We start from the raw sequence: 19,157 nt of genomic DNA on the forward strand, positions 1-19,157 counted from the left end.
CATACAGAAAATTCAGACTTTTGCGAAGGAGTAGCCATATGATCAACCATCAAATCTACATTCAAATAATTAAAAGTTTTGCCAGTGTCCTGTATTTACAGTCTCTTTAGTCAAAAAACTCTTGATCTGTCAGCAGTACATGGGAAAATACATAACCATTACACATGAATCAATCAAAACATTTATCTGTCGAGCAAAAAATAGAACACAAGTCATGATGTGGAAAATCAATACCTTTTGGAATCTAATCAAAAACACTTTTTATTCTGTTGATGAGTATCTGAGAGCAAACTTGCAGTAGCTGTATTGTATGTCTGTAGGAAGTTCTAATAATTCATCAACTGTAAACTCACTATTTGTTTATTTATTTATCTTTTTGAAAGGGAGAAAAATAATTAATGGAGTTCCACAAAGTTTAATAGTGGATACTCTGTTGTTTCTTGTGTATTTAATACACATCAAGCAGATTCAGTTATTTTTGCAAACACACTAGAATTATAATTAGTCTCAAAAGACATACAGCAACAGTTACTGTCTATTTAGCAAAACTCCATTTAGCAAGGAGCAGGCAAATAAATAGCAGGTTGCTGACTCAGGATCCTCATACCTCCAGGCAATAATGTCACGTGGCAGTTAGTCAATCTTAATGACATCCTTAATAAATTTAGTGCAAAAGATAGTAGTCTTGGAATGAACACACTGTATGGTTCTGGTTATGATTAATCCATGCATATTTGTTTCCTATAAAACAACCTATCAATTTTGTTACTTTATGGATACTAGCAGCTGCATGGTGTAAACATCTGGGTTGTACACAGGATCTACCTGGGTAATCTCTCTCATCTTTATTAACCCGTTCTCTCATCTTTATTAACATGTAGTTAAGGATCACTTTCCAACTGTCAACAGCTATTTTTTGCAGCAATATCTGATGGTGTGATGGTTAATTTAGAGAGCTTTCGTAATTGGATCTTATTTTCATGATCATGTATGTGAGCATTTGACACCCATCACATCTGTGAACTGCATTTGATGATAAGGTCAGTAACATTAATTTATGTCAAATATATAGTTGATTAAAATATAGAGCAGTCAGTAGCTGTCATGTTAATTTCAACAGATCACCGTAAGAGATTCTTCTATTGGACATGATATGCTCCTGCCTTTGTCTGATCTGCCAGCTATCTATTAACCATCAACATTTACTGTTCCGTTTTGAAACATTATTTACGTTATTAGTACACCGGATACAGGCAAGTCAAGAGCAGTCTAATAATGTATCGAAGCCACTGGGCAGCTCTGCATTTTATACATTCAAAAAGCATTGCTCTTTGTGAATCTGATAATTGGTGGCAATAAGTTCAAATGCTCGACCTTCGATTCAAAAAATGATATGTGGTATAAATACAACAGTCAATATAGGTTATACGTAGTTTACAGTACCAGCTCAGCAATAGTGTTTGTTCATAGAGCCTAGATTTTAAAATCGTTACTTTAAATACATATCGAATCATCGATTAATGCGCAATGTTGCTACAATCTGCATGACTATAGAGAAGTGCAAGTGGAGCGATGTTTTGTCGGATTCTCTGTTTGCTGCATTACAACAAAACAGGAACTGACGCCCGTCAATGTTAGCTGACGTAAAACACGATTTTTTCGGTAGCCCTTAGCCGCTTTCGTCTCAAAGTGAGAGCCTTTCGAGTTTCGTCTGACAACATACGCGGCCGAGCGACGCTATACGAGCAACGTGGTGCCACCTGTGAGGCAATGTAAGAAGCGAGTGCCGCGCCGGTGAGTCGTCGAACGGTTGCCACCACAACTGCCGGGTCTTCCGCTGGGCGCGATGCGCTGCGCTTCCCCTCTCCGTGTCTCCACAGGAAACGTGATATCATAAGCTGCGAAGACGCAAGAAATCGTCGTGACAGTGCAGCCGGTACCGCGCCTCAGGGCAAAAACAGCTGCGTGTGCCAAAGCTTGCCGTAAGAAGTGCCGCGGAATCTGTCGTCGCACTGCCGGCCACGAGTTGTTTTGTGTTCGACAGGGTGCGTCCCTCACCGCAGCCGTCGCTTCAGCTTCGCTTGTTGACAGCGTGGTCATTTATTCGTGTTTTTGTGTGGCGGCCAACAGCTGACAGCTTTGGCGCGTACCGTTCAAACTGTTAACCAGGCTTTTGGTCGCCGACACGGTCTACAGTACACGACAATCTGAAATTCCGGGTCAGCTTTTGAGACATGCTTACGAGAAGCAAACAAGCTGCGCTCCAAGAAATCCGCAGGTGGACCATAGAAGACGTCCTAGCAGTACTAGAGAAGGTAAGCTTCTAAACTTCTTTTTTTTTTTTAAGCTTTGTCGCGCACGTAACATCGCATCATAAATGGTAAAGTCGCACATCACTGGGAAAGGATTGAAGAGGTAAGGGACCTAGGAGGCATAGCTGAGTTTAGCAAAAAAATAAATAAAAAAATATATATCGTCACTGGGAAATGACTGAAGATGTAAGGGACCTAGGACAGCATAAATAAGTTTTGCAAAAAAATAAAAAGTTAAATCATCGGAAGCATTTGTTTGACAGTTGTGGCGCCTGACTTAGCGGACTAAATGTTTGGCCACTGACCTGAAAACAGTTGCGAAGCATTTTTCTGGGGCAGTGTGAACACTTTGTTTGCAGCCTCCAATACAACGAAGTTAATTGAAAATTTAAGCAACTAGGAAGAACATTTTGCGTTTGGTACCGTGACACAGTCAGTTTCAATACGTGTTATCGAGAGCAAAGAGCTGATCTCTCAAAAAACAACATAGTTTTTTAGAGACGAAATCTATTTGCTGTGAATTCATAGTTTTTGTCCGCCTTCGTAAAAGCGCGTAAGCCAACCCAAAGTATTAATGGAATACAACAAAACATTTCAGCTAATTTTGCTCTTCGTTTTGTAGATTGATAACGAGTGTGTTTACCTGTACCGTTGTCTCTAGTAGCGCTTACAATGAGCGGATCAATATCTCATAGTGGTGATCGCGATATCGATTGCTAGACGGACAGATCAACTTTCGTATCTTATTAGTTCCCTCTGTGTAAAGAGACAGATTACCGCTGGATAATTACTCCAAATACATTGCCTATAAAAACATGATAAAGAAAAACGAATTGTCCCACTCAATAGTACAACCATCGAAGGATCCGACTTAGCACTGTGGAGGTAGAGTCTCTTCTTCGTACTTTAGTAAAAAGGTGTTTGAAATGTAGAATCGCTCTATGTGATTCAGCGGACTTTGTGTGGACTAGTGGACAAGAGCGACAGCAGGTTTGAGGTTACCACCTCGGTTGCGAAATTACACGCAGACAACCGTAATTGTTACGCTCCTTGGCTTTATCATCAGCTATCGCTAGAAACTGGCACTGTTCAAGCTACAGGTTTGCAAATACATGTATACGTAACTTTTCATATACCAAGACTGTAAACAGGTAGCACATGTCCTCTTCACATTGAAAAATAAAGAGCAAAAAATCTTACATTGTCGAAAAAATAGTCACAGATGCACGGTATGATGACAAGCAATTACAAGTGGCCTATTGACGGTTTGTCGCGTTTACCTACATTATCCCACCGTCAAAATTTCTAGCAAACCTGAACACATCTGGGAATGGCCTAGCCTGCAAATCGAGCGAAGTGACACAGTGGTTAAATATCGCAGTCTTCTTCGTAATGAGTGGGATTTAAATCTTTGGGTCATTTCAGTTAGTGCAGGCATTCAAGGTCACGGCCACTTGCCTCGCTATACATATTTACCCGAGCCAATTTTCTTCTTTTAACAAGCGGGGTGCCGAAAGAACCTTAAGCTCTTTCACCTCTGCAGTGACGCGCTGAGGGGCATTGAAATTCCCCTTTCGTCATCTAGCTTTAGATTTTCCATGTTGCGTAAATCGCTTGAGTTGACTACATGTATGGTTGTTTTGAAAAGGACTCGGCCGATTTCCTTCTCCCAACCGAAACTGTGTTTCCGTCTCTAAATGATCTAGTCCTGGGGGCTATAAACCACAACCTTCTTTTCTTTGCATGGCCTGCGAGAATGATGCTTATTGCAACAACAGTTTTAAGATCATCTCAATTTTCGAAGTTCGACACTATGCAGAGCACCATTCTGAAACATTTTTCTACTAATACGAGTAATACAACATAACTGTCGTTATTTGGCGTGTGTGGAATTTATACTTTGCTTAGAAATGAAGAGAGAAAATGTTTTTGAAGAAGGAGGTTAGTTTCCTGGCAGTGACCACGCGGCTGCTGTTGAAAATGGGGAAGTTTTTAAGTAACTGAACTGTATATCATAGGTTCGGACTGCGATATGCCGACCAGTATTATACGATGAAGAGGAACGAAGTAAACCAGCGCTACATCTACCATAGGCATCAAACATACTCTCAACGATACCACGCTATCCATCACGGGGCTTCCCACTGATAACGCGTCTTGAATGGAATCTGTAGTATATGAAATGCGAACAGCTTTCGACGATACTCCTGCCGTCTCACAGTTGGGTGTGGAGCACATGGATCATAATATAGTCTCCTGCAGGAATACATGTCTCTTCAAAGGAATCGAGACGCAGCAGTTGAGAATAAACCCGCACAGTGCACTGCGAGATACGTAATGTTGTCGACGTCATTGTACCAACCAGCGCTTTACTTTACACACGTGTTATCAGTGCCCGTGCCAATTACGCATTGTCTGCTGAACGTTTTGCTGCGATAATTGTGTTATGTGCTGGACGTTTAGCTGCGATAGTTGCGTCAGTGTCCTCTCTTAAAACGTCGGCCGAACGTTTAACAAAATATTTAGTATACTTCAGAAACAAGAATAGCAACTGGGCTGTTAGTTTCGTGAAGTTTATTTCAGCCAATGCCCACAAAAAGTTGTCAATATCGGTTTCAGCTGTCAAGTCGTGATCAGTAGCCCGTAAACACTTATTAGCCGATGGCTGCGTCAAACCATGCTAGGAATAAGTTCCAGGAGACCTCTAGAAGCCACATCAAATTAGTTGTTTAGTGATAGAGAGTAGCGCAGAACTAGCGAAGTTTTAACTAAAGATTTTCGTAAATTCATGTAACTGCGAATTTTTCTTTTGGAGATTAAATATAAACAAACCGAGCAAGGGCGCCAATACGATAGCTTGTAGGGGGCCGGGGCTAGACCTGGGGGTATGGAGTATTTTTAATATTTCGGAAGACGAATGGCGACTTTTAAGAGGCCATAAAAAGTTCCACTTCCGACCCTGTTGAAAACCTGCGTAACAGCGACTTTTAAATGATATTCTTGGAAGAAAAACACCTAACTTTACCATAGCTTTTGCTTTCCTTGAAAGCTAGGAGTAGTTGGAGACGGGACAAGCTCGGAATGAAGAAGCAGGGAGAACGAAATCGGCATTTTCGAAAAACCTGTCCTGGAATTTGCTTTGAGAGGAAGAGGGAAACAGCAGGAGCGCCTCTACAAAAATTTGAAGTCCGCTCCTCCTGAATGACATTTTAATGTCCTTAACTACAGCGTGACCTCATTCGGTAATAATTAATACTGCGTCTTGAAATAAATTAAAACTGCTAACCACGTAAATATTTTTCCTGTCGCTTTTCAGTTAATCCATAACCGCAAAATGGCATAGGATTTGAGAATTGTTGCAGCTGTAGATATTGCACCGAATTACTTTTAAAATGTCTAATTCCTTTGATGCACTCCCTGGTATTTGCCTCCCTTTCATCTTTAAGAAAAGTATGTGATACTTGACCGTCACACAATTTCTACCGAGCGAGGTGGCGCAGTGGTTAGCACACTGGACTCGCATTCGGGAGGACGACGGTTCAATCCCGCGTCCGGCCATCCTGATTTAGGTTTTCCGTGATTTCCCTAAATCGCTCCAGGCAAATGCCGGGATGGTTCCTCTTAAAGGGCACGGCCGACTTCCTTCCCTAATCCGATGAGACCGATGACCTCGCTGTTTGGTCTCTTCCCCCAAAAAAACCAACCAACCAACCACAATTTCTGTCGAACTGAAAATCATGGAATAATGCATCATATAGCGCACTGTTTACAGCACCAAACTAGGCATTCTTGCCATTGCATTTGCAAATGCAGCAGGGGAAAAAAAACGGTGTTTCTACGCCTCACCCAAACCTCTATAAAATTGGTAGTGGCTGTACTTAGAATGCTTGCGAAGAAAGCGTAGGGCTCAACGTCCTATCGGCAACGAGGCCATTGGAGACAAAACACACGCTCCGATTGGGAAAGCTGAAAAAGGAAAACGGTCTAGTACTCTTCATAGGAAGAAACTAGGCATTTGCCTTGAGTGATTTGGGGAAACGAAAGACAAAGTAATTCTGGATGGCGGATCACTAATATGAAACTCCGTCCTCCCGAATGAGAGTTGTTGTTGTCTTCAGTCCAGAGACTGGTTTGATGCAGCTCTCCATGCTACTCTATCCTGTGAAAGCTTCTTCATCTCCCAGTACCTACTGCAAGCTACATCCTTCTGAAACCTGAAATACTACGCTGCCTATACTGACGACCCGAAACTTTATGACCACATCCTTTATAGCAGGGATGTCCAACCTTTTAGCGCACCTGAGCCACGTAGTAAGAAGACTTTTTTACCGATGCTCACTTCTTGGGCCACACCGATATTTTCTCCCGGTCGCATGCGGCTCACCCGCGAATTGGACATTCCTGCCTTATGGCGTGTTGATCTATGTTTGGAACACAATACAGCAGCGATTATGCATGTCATGGACACTCCAAGTCCTTGGTAGGTTTCCGGAGATATGTGACATCAGATGTCTACGCACAGATCAAGCAGTTCCTGTAAATTACGGGGCGGTGGTTTGTGGTCTCCTAGTTGGCGTTCCAGATGTGTTGCATCGGGTTCAGGCGAATTTCGTCAACAAGACATCAACTGGAGTTCACTGTCATTCTCATCAAATCTCTGTAGCACAATTCTGGCTTCGTGATATGGACAGTTATTCTGCTGCAACACTAGATGGCCACAGTGAACACATCAGCATGAAGAGATGCAGGTGGTCCGTGTTCATGTAGTCCACGGCTGTCATGGTGCCTTCGATTACTACCTCAGGTCCCACGGAAGCCCAGATGAGTGACCCCCACAGCATGATACTAGCCCCACCAACCTGCTTCAGTGGCGAGTTGTATGTCTCGAGTAACCGGTCGCCTGGATGACGGTGTATCCGGAGACGACCATCGACCTGGTGTATCAAGAAACGTGATTCCTCCGACACTTTTCCTTATATCCACTGTCTTATCTCGATAATCCCGCGCCCATTGCAATCGTAATTGACGATGTAGTTGGTTCATCAAGGAGCACATAAGAGTCGTCAGCTGCGGAGCCCCACGTGGAACAAAGTGCGCTGCACGATGTGCTCCAAAGTACTCGTTCCTGCACCAGTATTGTACTCTGTCGTAAGTTCTACTACAAATCGCCGCCTATCCAACTTTACAGAGCTGGAAAGCCCACGACCTCCATGTTTTGGTGGGAGTGGTCGTCCAGTTCTTGGCTTTACCGTCTTTCAACCACCTTCCACAGACGCTCACGGCAGGAGCACGAGAACAGTTGCTCATCTTAGCTTTTTCGAAACACTCGTTCCCAGGCGGCGGGCCATAACAATCTGCCCTTCGTCAAAGTCGCTTTTTGCCCATCTGAGGCCCGTATCGTCGCTAGAATGATGCCCCCATTAGTCTCTGCTCTGCTTATACAAAGTACTTTCGTTCGTGCGTAACGTGCCAACGCCACCAGGCGGCATTCAATCTCACGGTGGGCAGTGATCGTAATGCGTCTTCTTACATCATCGTAGTTCGATACTGTTTCTGTGTCAAGTGTGTAAATATAACTGTTTATGTGATTGTGCTATTTAAATGTTAAGTGCCGTATCGTATTGGTGCTTCTCCTCTTGAATATCGCTAGGAGGACCGCCAAGCTTAACGACCTCCTTAGATCACCCACAGTGTCAAACGTCCTCATTCCATCTGACGTTTCTGAAAGATTTGAAAAGTGACATGATAAGGAAAAAGCATTATTGTACCGCCACCTTCTCTTGCCAACCAAATGATGATGCTGAAAATCTCTTCCACTATAATACTGATTAGAAAAAACAGTGCTGTATCACCTCTGCTTTCCTTGCCATCCAAATGAAGGTGTTGAAAATCTCTTCCACCATCAAGATTCAGACAAGGTACCTCAAGGCGGAGAACCACCGGATGCGAAACGAACTATTCCTGGAAACTGCTTCGTAAAACTTTTGTAACTAATCTGTTATGAGACAATTGCAACCATTCTTTGTGTGTTCGACAAGTTGAATAAGTCAATACTTTTGTCACATTTTCAAATGTACTACAGAGAAAGACAATCTGTGCGGGACAGAGTAATTCCTCAAAAAAATGGTTCAAATGGCTCTAAGCACTATGGGACTTAGCATCTGAGGTCATCAGTCCCCTAGACTTAGAACTACTTAAACCTAACTAACTTAAGGACATCACAGACATCCATGCCCGAAGCAGGATTCGAACCTGCGACCGTAGCAGCAGAGCGGTTCCGGACTGAAGCGCCTAGAACCGCTTGGCTACAGCGGCCGGCAGTAATTCCTCAAACGAGTTTGTAAAACACTATTTTCGTGAACAATTCGTAATGTTTCATGGTCGTATAATAGAGTGTTGCTTCGTCTGCTGTACCGACAATGAAATACAGTCGTTGCCTATCTTGTTTACACGTGTCGCTAATCCTGTATAAAGTGTTGTGATTTAAATGGATGTCCACAGTAATTTAACTACGGGGAGGAGTAAGGCAAGATTTTCACACCGATATTTTTTACATTAAGAGTCGAGCATCGAAGACGTGTCATGCTCTAGGATTAAATTTTGCCGGAGAATCACAAAACCTATTATATCCAAAAGAGTGATGGCTAGCTTCTTAATATTTTTTGTATGTGGATTACTATTACACCCTACCCAGAAGGTACACGTTAGCTCATTAGTATACAGGATGCGAGGGTACCTTTCTTACCTCAAACAACTTTTGACTCACTAAATATATTTGTAGTCTCACCAAGTCGGCTAGTGACTATGGGAACATGAAATAAAGATCAATGTGTTTTCGCAAACATCATCAGCCATTATATGTTCTTTTTTAATTTTTTATTGAAACTATACTATTCCTTGCGCCAGAATAGCAGATATATATATTAGACATATTCAACGATATAGCTCTTTTGTATGTCTGACAAGTTATGGAGTAAAAGATGTTGATGTGGGTATTTTTTGTGTTGTTGCCGCTATTTAAATGGCACATCGCCCCGAAATTTACGACACACTCCAAGGAAACAAGCGTCGTTGGGACAACCATTACTTGATGCTATTTTTAGAGCAAGTTGCCAAAGTTTACGCCAGGTCGAAATCTCTCTCCCTCCAAAAGCAGATTCGTCTCAGATCTCTTCACGCTTAACAGAATCAACGATTTCATATTGTGCGCCACAGAATGTATGTACTCGAATAACCGTTAAACACATCCGCACTTTGGAGATTGTGCCGTCATCGTTTGCTAGCGATATTTATGGTGACTTTCCATGGATTAGATATGAACCACCTTGAGGGTTGGCTTGTTATAATACTGTGGACTGTAATGTTCGATCTACACTGTGAAAGGGACGAAGGCTACTATTACATCCTACCTACATCGATGTTATTAGAGTAGGAGCATTTTCTACGACTGGACGAGAATGAGGGGAGAAAAGTGATCCCGAATTTTGCTGAAGGAACCCTCCTGACATTCGCCTGGCCTAATGTGGAGAAATCACGAGGTAAGTAAATCAGAATGGTCGAGCTGTTATTTGAATCCCACTTCTGTAGAGTCCACTGACTTAACCAGTTCGCCACCCATCATGGTCTCATAGCAGTTGGCGAGATTCTTTTATTCTTTCTCACACACATAAATTTATGATATAGTACAGTAGAGTTCATTCGGTTAGAGAGAATGTTCTCCGGCCGTCGGGGCGGAGTAAGACTTTCCGTTCAATTCGCGCACACCTGCTGATCACTTTGCAGTTGCCGACTTTCACTTCATTGCTCACACCTGTTCTGGCTAAGCTACGGCAGAAACATCAACACATCATACTTGGATGATTCCAGATGCATCCTTGCTCGTCTGACGCTTTCGAGAGCAAATAAGGGATTCCGAAAGAGCGAATCACATCTCTGGCATATGATATGGATGTCGGGAGTTGCGGAAATCGTTAAGAATAAAATAACATTTCTAGTCAGAATCGCATTTCTTTTTTCATAAATATTCGTAATGGACGAAAGGGAATCTTATTTTCATTTCATGAGAGCCACACTGAAAGCATTTTGGATTGACCGATTGTAACTTGTTTATTCAACAATTTCCCGTTCCACTCGTAAATAGACTATCTGTATGCCTCCGTATGAGGCCAATTTCTCGTATCGTATCTTCGTGATCCTTACACACAATGTATGATGGCGGTCGTAGAATCATTCGGCAGTCTTGTTGAAGCGTCGGTTCCCTAAACTTTCTCAATAGTGTTTCTCGTAAAGAACGTCGCCTTCTCTTCAGTGATTTCCATTTGAATTCCCGAAGCATCTCCGCAACACTTGTGTTGTTCGAACCTACCGGTAACAAATCTAGTAGCCTGCCTCTGAACTGCTTCGATATCTTCCTTCAATCCGACCTAGTACGGATACCAAACATTCGAGCAATACTTAAGAAAATGTCGCACAAGTGTCCTTATACAGTCTCCTTTACAGATGAACCACACTTTCCTAAAATTGTCCCAATAAACCGAAGTCACAGTTCTCACATGCTCATTCCATTTCATATCGCTTTGCAACGTTGCGCCCAGAGATCTAACCGACGTGACTGGGTCAAGCAGGACACCAGTAATACTGTATCTGAACATTACAGGTGTGTTCTTCCTACTCATCCGCTTTCTTCTTACAGTCAATCAACTTCGACACCTTACCGTACACACGGCAGCATCAGCAAACAGCCACAGATTGCTGCCGACCCTGTCCACCATATCATTTATGTATATGGAGAACAATAGCGGTCGTATCACACTTCCCTGGAGCACTCCTGACGATGCACTTGTCTCTGATGAACACTCGACGTTGACGACAACATACTTTCTAAAACTTCCTGGCAGATTAAAACTGTGTGACGGGCAGAGACTCGAACTCGTGACCTCCTGAGTTCGAGTCTCGATCCGGCACACAGTTTTAATTTGCCAGGAAGATTCGTATCAGCGCACACTTCGCTGCAGAGTGAGAATTTCATTCAGGAACTGAGTTCTATCACTTAAGAAGTCTTCGAACCACTTACATACCTGTGAACTTATTTCATATGATCGTACCTTCCTTAACAGCCTGCAATGAGGCATCGCGTCAAATGCTTCCCGGAAATCTAGGAATGCGGAACCTACCTGTTGCTCTTCATCCATAGTTTGCAGTATACTATATGAGAAAAGGGTTCTGAGCACTATGGGACTTAACATGTATGGTCATCAGTCCCCTAGAACTTAGAACTACTTAAACCTAACTAACCTAAGGACATGACACAACACCCAGTCATCACGAGGCAGAGAAAATCCCTGACCCCGCCGGGAATCGAACCCGGGAACCCGGGCGCTGAGAAAAGGCAAGCTGAGTTTCGCACGAGCGATGCTTTCTAAAAACATGCTGATTCGTGGACATAAGCTTGTCAGTCTCAAGAGAGTTTATTATGTTCGAATTGAGAATATGTTAAACGATTCTGCAGCAAACCGAAGTTCCGGATATTGGTGTGCAGTTTTGCGTTCTTTTACCCTTCTTATACACGGAAGTCACCTGCGCTTTTTTTCAGTCGCTTGGGACTTAGTGCCGGGCGGGAGATTCACGATAAATGCAAGCTAGATAATGGGCCAGGGCCGTAGAGTACTCTGTAAAACTGAATGGGGCTCCATCCGCGCCTCGTGACGTATTTGCTTTCAAATCTTTGAGTTGTTTCTCTATGCCAGGGATGCTTATTGCTATGTCGTCCATACGGGAGACTGTCCGATGGTCAGATGACGGTATATTTGTACGATTCTCCTAAGTGAAGGTTTTCTAGTGAAGGTTTTCTTGATCGTGAAATTTAAAACTTCGGCTTTCGTGTCGCTATCTTCGACTGCCACGCCAGACTGGTCATCAAGGGACTGAATGGAAGCCTTAGATCCGCTTTGCGATTTTATATAGGACCAGAATTTTGTCGGGTTCCCTGCCAGATCTTTTGCTATGGTATGACGGTGGTAGTTGTATGCTTCGCGCATAGGCCTTTCCACAGACGCACGAATCCATACTCACCTTCTCTTGTCATCGTTCGTGCATTCTCTTTTGATTCTAGAATGCAACAGCCTCTGATTCCCCAGCATCCTCCGAATTTCGTTATTAAACCATGGTGGTCTTTTCCATCCTTTATCCATTTACTAGACATGTAATTCTCCAGACCACGATTTACAGTCTGCTTAGACGTTTCCCATAATTTCTCTACGTCCATCTTCCTGGAACTAAGTGATGTCAATTCACTATCTAAGTGAGGTACTAATAACTGTTTAGCAGAAACACTACTTTTTCAGCTGGGCGAAGCAACTACTTGCATCTCACAGGTGCCATGCTTTTTCACTTTGGTGGATGGCACAGAAAGGGGAAACTCCAAACTATCGCCTTTTGGCTCGAAGTTCATACGAGTGCAAAAATATATCGTATACTTCCTAAGCATCTTCCAGCCGCTTTCTGTTTCTGTGACTGAGATGTAAACGTTCATGCGCAAATAGTTTCTGCTGCAGTTGTTGGCTCTGAGCACTATGGGACTTAACATCTGAGGTCATCAGTCCCCTAGAACTTAGAACTACTTAAACCTAACTAACCTAAGGACATCACACACATCCATGCCCGAGACAGGATTCGAACCTGCGACCGTAGCGGTTGCGCGGTTCCAGACTGAAGCGCCTAGAACCGCTCGGCCACACCGGCCGGCCTCTGCTACAGTTGATCCAGCGTTAATGGCTCCCTCTGTCAATACAATAATGGTTCATGACAGCAGTTTCCGCCTTTACTTTAGAAAGACCACGTACTTGAAAAACTAAAAGGCAAGAAAGAAACCTTATTTATAGTTGTGCAAAATCTTGGCACGGAAAGCATTTCACAGAAAGTGAGTTTTTGACAGCTGTTGCCTCTCATTCTTTCTCGCGTTGCTAGCGGAAGGCTGCCGAATCATCAGTGTGACATCTGGCCCAACGATGAATGCTCATTACACATTACAACAATTCTGTTTGGTTTGGAATTTCTATTGAACGCTGCTGAAGCTGTAGACATAACGTCCGCATGAGAAAATAAAGATGGAAAACTGCTGCTCGCACATTCATTATGTGGTGTAGTTAACCGTCGCTATCTATTCATTAGAATAATTAGTGGGCTGTAGCAATATATTTATTGGAATTAATTTCAGAATAAGCCTTCACGGAATTTGGGACGTCCTTTCTCTCATAGTCTCGTGATCTGGACGCCTAGAGGCTCGAACTCCACAGAGTATTTTAACAATTTGAGAGCTACGACCGTAAATTGTGACGTAGTAATAAACAGGTAAAGCTGGGTGCAGACTTGTTGCGTGTCATAAGACTGTTGCTAGACTGTTTTGTATCAAAGTGTTGATATATAACCATCTTGATCACTTACGTGTTGATAAGGGATGATAGCAACTCCGGTCTGCGTGAGGTGTGCTCTGCGTTCCATCGGCACAATTGTCTATTGCATTAACATTGGATCTACTGAAGAATTTAAAAATAGATTGTAGAAATGTAAACTTAATGAGTTTGAGTGGATATTTGTAATCCAAAAATCAACATTCTTTAGATAAAATGAACAACTTCCGACCGAGACTCCCTAATACAGGATTTAATGCGAATGTTATTTGCTCTCCAGTACCATTATTCAACTGTGAACATCACTATATGTTTCTGAATGTTTTTGTGTTCTGTAACATATGTTAATCTCGTGTAGGGCCTAAATAAATGGTCGAAATTAAATTTTGGTATTTCTGTGAAACCGCCGGAACTAGTTTCCTTAAGTGCAAATTGAAGCTAGATGCATGCTGCTGCTGCAGGAACGTCTGAACAAGAGTAATCAGTGATATTGATGATGATGATGATGATGATGATGATGATGATGACGATGACGATGAAACGCTTGGTCGATAAGTAAAGCTGTCGTCAGCTCCAAGGTTTGAACGCTGCAGTGCTTTACTAGGCTGCGGTACACCCTTTCCTTCATCTGTCCTTTGAAGTGACTTACCTAAATAATTAAAGGTGCAACTACGGTTTGGCGTGGACGTCGAACCACACTGCATCTTGCCAATTTTCACATTTAAAAATCATTGTCAGAGGTGAAGGAAGTGATAAGTGACATAAAAAACCCTATGTGGGGCTGGTATGGATCTCAGTTAGATGGGGGACTGTAAAATTTTACATTTCAGATACATTAATACCGAGTAGGACAATTTTTTTTTTGTTGAAGTCAGTGGCTGCTCTAAACCACACACTCATAATTATCTTGCAAATGGCCCTTGTAGACCCATGTTTACTGAAAAGCGCGCGGCTGTGTATGTGTGTGTATACTCGCACACTAACTGCACCAGTGGCCAATGAGATGCGCTAACTGTTCAGCAGGCCAGCTAAATGCCAGATGACGTCACGTACCGTTATCGTTCACTAATGACAGGAATTTCGCTAAACGGCGAACGGTTGGTTTTACAGTTTAAACGCATGGAGAGGTCTCTGTAAGTTAATTGTAACCCTGCTAGTTTCAAGGAATAATGAATAAAATAACGCAACATAAGAGCTGTCTGTCGAATTTGGTGACCAAAATGCGCAACCAACTTAAAAATTGTTTGGAATATACTAAAAGAATGTCAGTTTGGTATAGAGGAGAAATGGTCGATACGCTCTGATTACCTCGACCAGTAATATACCACTAACATAGACGTGTGACGATGTTCGTCATAGTGTCTATGAGATCCATAGGAAATAAAAGCGATTATTCTTGCAGATATGTTCGTAGCGTGTCTAGGGTGCGTGTTGGAGGAAGGAGAGAAGCAAGAAGTATTCCAAGACTATCCATACTTTGCACTTGTGCAAAACTATGCAATGTCATCATCTAAACAATGGCAGTGCAGATATGATGCGTTGACAAGTATTCTGTTTATTTTCCCAGTTCAGATATCTCAAAATAGCCACTTGGACTGCTAAGAATAGGTTTTGATATAAGGAAACTCCTTACCTGAATCCGCTTTCAACTCTGAATGTCCCACTATCCTGATCAAATTTAAAAAAGTTGTAGAAATGCTACATTTGTTGTTCAGTACACTAACGAAAGGTGTATCCATAACTTATTTACTTCTGCGACCTATAAATTTCTTCACTACACGCAAATAATCCATTGTACTATATCCATCTCCAAGGACAGCATGATTAAAATCAAATCTTTTTCTGTGCAGTTGGTTTTAATTTTAATAAGTATCTTATACTATCTGGATAGGAGGCTGTAAAAACGAAACTTCGTTGTTTGCTGCGTGCCTCGTTTCTTGTTAAGTAATATATTTAAGCATCGATCTCGTTTTGGGAAACTGTTTTCCACTACAGACGTTCTGTAAAGAGCTGCACAAATTTCTCTCTTATAAATTTTCCTCCGACTTCACTCATATCTAGTACTGAAACAGTAGAACCTTCCCGTCCTTCGAATTGTTTTATACGACTCATCGGAATGTCATTATTTTTTATTCATAGCTATCTGTGTTTCTGATTCATCTTCTGAATTATACAAACATTTAAAGAAATTCTGGAGTGCCAGTACTAATTTCTGTCTGTTGCTTGCTACCTAAGCACCCGTCATCTTAACGTACGAAATATGGAATCAAACCAACATAATTTTTTTTTATTTTGGCGTCTCCAACTCTTTGTTTTAAGTTGTTTCGCTTGTCATTTTTTTCATTTATTGCCTAGCAGCCTATCAAAAATATTTCCGAATAGTTCACTTTCATATTATATCAGGTTTATATTACCATTTCCTTGAAACTCTCACCTACTCTGCCTCGTTGCACTGAGACGTTCTTTTCTTCTACTTTGTTCATAGATGCAGTATCTGTTGCAGTTTGCAGTAAGTGCCTTTGTTAAATAATTGTCCCTTTCATCTATGTCTCTACAATCGTCACTCTACTCATATGTGTAAAGTTACTTGTTTGAAGCGTAAACGAACACTTTCTCAAAAATTAGTTGGCATCTAAACTGCGCTGCATTATCGAATTTCTTTCTCCCTAATCCATTTCAGATAAAATCGCGGCACCAAGTTTGGCGAAGTGAGTCAAGAAGGCTGTCAATGTTCTCGGAAGAAACAAAGTTCCTTCGGTAATTCATCTTCGTTTTATTTAGAGTAAAGTTTGTTTCGACGATGAGAACTTAGGTGTCGTTATCAACATGTTGCTTAACCGGCGCAGCTCTTGAGTCAGGCGGGGGAATCCGTACTGCAGGTGTCCGTAGGTTTCCGCAGGTGCTGCGTTCTGTCAGCACCTGTCTCGCGTAATTACGTGAAGTGGTGACGAAGGCGGACTCATAAGGCGCTGACCAGAGAGACAACATCTACTGGTTGGTTAGGAACTTACTCCACTGCAGCCTGCGCATTTCCCGCTTTGCAGTACACGGCCAAACTTGCAGTCTAATCTGGCGTTCTACTAGCAGCATAAAATAATATCATGTCCTGACCTATTTCTAATAGCGGTAACAAGGTATTCCTTCCAGCATTTTTCATCCACGTTTGATCCAAGTACTACACACCTATCACTTTGCTATTTTCCTAAATCTTCATTTAATACAGAGTAATGTGTTCCTGTAATTATTCCCGTCCCCACTTCCCCCCTTAATGAAGTCATTGTTTGAATGAAACTTTGACCACGTAGCTGGAAAGAAACATTCATCGTTCGAAGCTAGATATGCGGGTCTAACATGGGTCATGCAGGATATGACAGCCACAATGGTTATGCCTTTATGTAAGAGGCAATAGTCTTCTGAGTGTTAACAGCTTTCTATGCCGTTGAGATTTGACAGCCAGAACGCTGCTGATAAACGTGGTTGACATATCATCCCACGCCCGTTCCCATAGCCGACCGCTCAGTTTCTCTTACTCTTAAATGCAGGATCTCTGTTCAACACACAACATTCATGAGTATTTTTGCCTGCATTAATGAGGAATTTTTCTTGACCACAAACTGAAAAGGCATTCAGTAATACAATACCGAAAAAAATGTAACAACATCCAGAACTTTGTTCAATGGCTCCAGGGTATAATAGGAGCGTTCTGAGGGGTTTCGGTGACAGTGATTCATTTTTCACGGTTACTGGCGCTCAGATGGCACTGAGGAGGCCTGTCCGTGCATCCTCTGTTTTGACTCTGCACGGAGTAACTGTGAGTTCAGAGGAGAACAGCGTTTGCAGCATTGTTCTACGGTACAACCATGCCCCACCGACGAGTACATACTCCCGATGAACAACCTCAGCCATTTGAACGTGGTCGCATTAAGTGCCTGTGGAAAGCTGAATGGAGAAGCCGACGAGTTACTGCGCATGTTAGCCACAGTGCATCGCTGGGATGTCGTTGATTTTAGCAGTGGTCTGTGGAACATTCCCACACCCGTAGACCAGGTTCTAGAGGTCCGCGTCGTACATACGCACATCAAGATCGATACCGGCTCCCAGGTTGATGCCATATTTCTCGACTTTCGAAAGGCGTTCGACTCAGTTCCGCACTAAAAAAATGGTTCAAATGGCTCTGAGCACTATGGGACTCAACTTCTGAGGTCATCAGTCCCCTAGATCTTAGAACTACTTAAACCTAACTAACCTAAGGACATTACACATATCCATGGCCGAGGCAGGATTCGAACCTGCGACCGTAGCGGTTGCGCGGTTCCAGACTGTAGCGCCTAGAAACGCTCGGCCACTCCGGCCGGCCTCAGTTCCGCACTGTCGCTTGCTACAAAAAGTGCGCGCTTACGGTCTATTCGATGACATATGCAGTTGGATAGAAACTTTTCTGACAGACAGGGAGCAGTATGTCGTCCTGAACGGGGTAACTTCAACAGAAACAATATTAACTTCAGGTGTGCCCCAGGGCAGCGTAATAGGTCCCTTGCTTTTTACGATTTACATAAACGATCTGGTTGATGGTATTGACAGCGGCCTTAGACTGTTTGCCGATGATGCTGTAGTCTTTAGGAAAGTAGTATCAAACGAAAGTTGTGAACAAATCAATGAGGATTTGCAGAAAATAAATGCATGGTGTAATGACTGGCAGTTATCTCTCAGTATTAGTAAGTGTAACGTACTGCTTATAACAAGACGAAAATCCCCATTAATGTATGAGTACAAAATAAATGATCAGTCTTTGGAAGCGGTAACATCCGTCAAGTATCTGGGTGTGACTATTCGAAATCATCTCAAATGGAATGATCAGATTACACAAGTAACGGGTAAGGCGAACTATAGATTACGGTTTATTGGTAGAATCCTGAAGCGATGCAGTCCTTCGACAAAGGAAATAGCTTACAATGCGTTGGTTCGTCGAGTATTGTTCGTCTGTATGGGATGTTGAGTCTGATTCAAGAGATTGATCCAAAGAAGAGCGGCAAGATTAATAACTGGTACATTTAGCCATCGCGAGAGCGTTACAAATCTCATAGAAAGTTTGAAGTGGGTATGCACTTGCAGATAGACGACGCGCTAAGCAGAAGGGGTTGCTCACTAAATTCCGAAATCCAATCTTCACCTAGGATGTAGAGCATATATTATTACCACCAACTTTTAAATCGCGTAATGATCATCATTCAAAGATAAGGGAAATAAGAACTCGTACTGAGGCGTTCAGACAGTCGTTTTTCCCTCGCGCGATCCGCGAGTGGAACAGAGGGGGGGGGGGGGGGGATATGACTTAGGCACGAATTGTGCCCTCCGCCACACACCGCTTGGAGGCTAGCGGAGTATATATGTAGATGTAGACTGTGTGAGCAGCGTTGGCCGACGGAACATCGTTCAG

At 42.6% G+C, this 19,157-nt stretch overlaps 1 protein-coding gene across 1 annotated transcript in view; it reads left to right on the forward strand.

Moving 5' to 3' along the window:
- The first annotated feature begins 1,819 nt into the window (after positions 1-1,819).
- LOC126253219 (uncharacterized protein DDB_G0284459-like) overlaps positions 1,820-19,157 on the forward strand; it is a 457,157-nt gene continuing 439,819 nt past the window's right edge. Inside the window, exon 1 of the mRNA XM_049954404.1 lies at positions 1,820-2,315. Within this exon, the coding sequence (XP_049810361.1) occupies positions 2,235-2,315 (81 nt within the window). The 5' untranslated portion in view covers positions 1,820-2,234. The remainder of the gene's footprint in view (positions 2,316-19,157) is intronic.

Source organism: Schistocerca nitens, chromosome 4, assembly GCF_023898315.1.
Source record: "Schistocerca nitens isolate TAMUIC-IGC-003100 chromosome 4, iqSchNite1.1, whole genome shotgun sequence".
NCBI lineage: Eukaryota > Metazoa > Arthropoda > Insecta > Orthoptera > Acrididae > Schistocerca > Schistocerca nitens.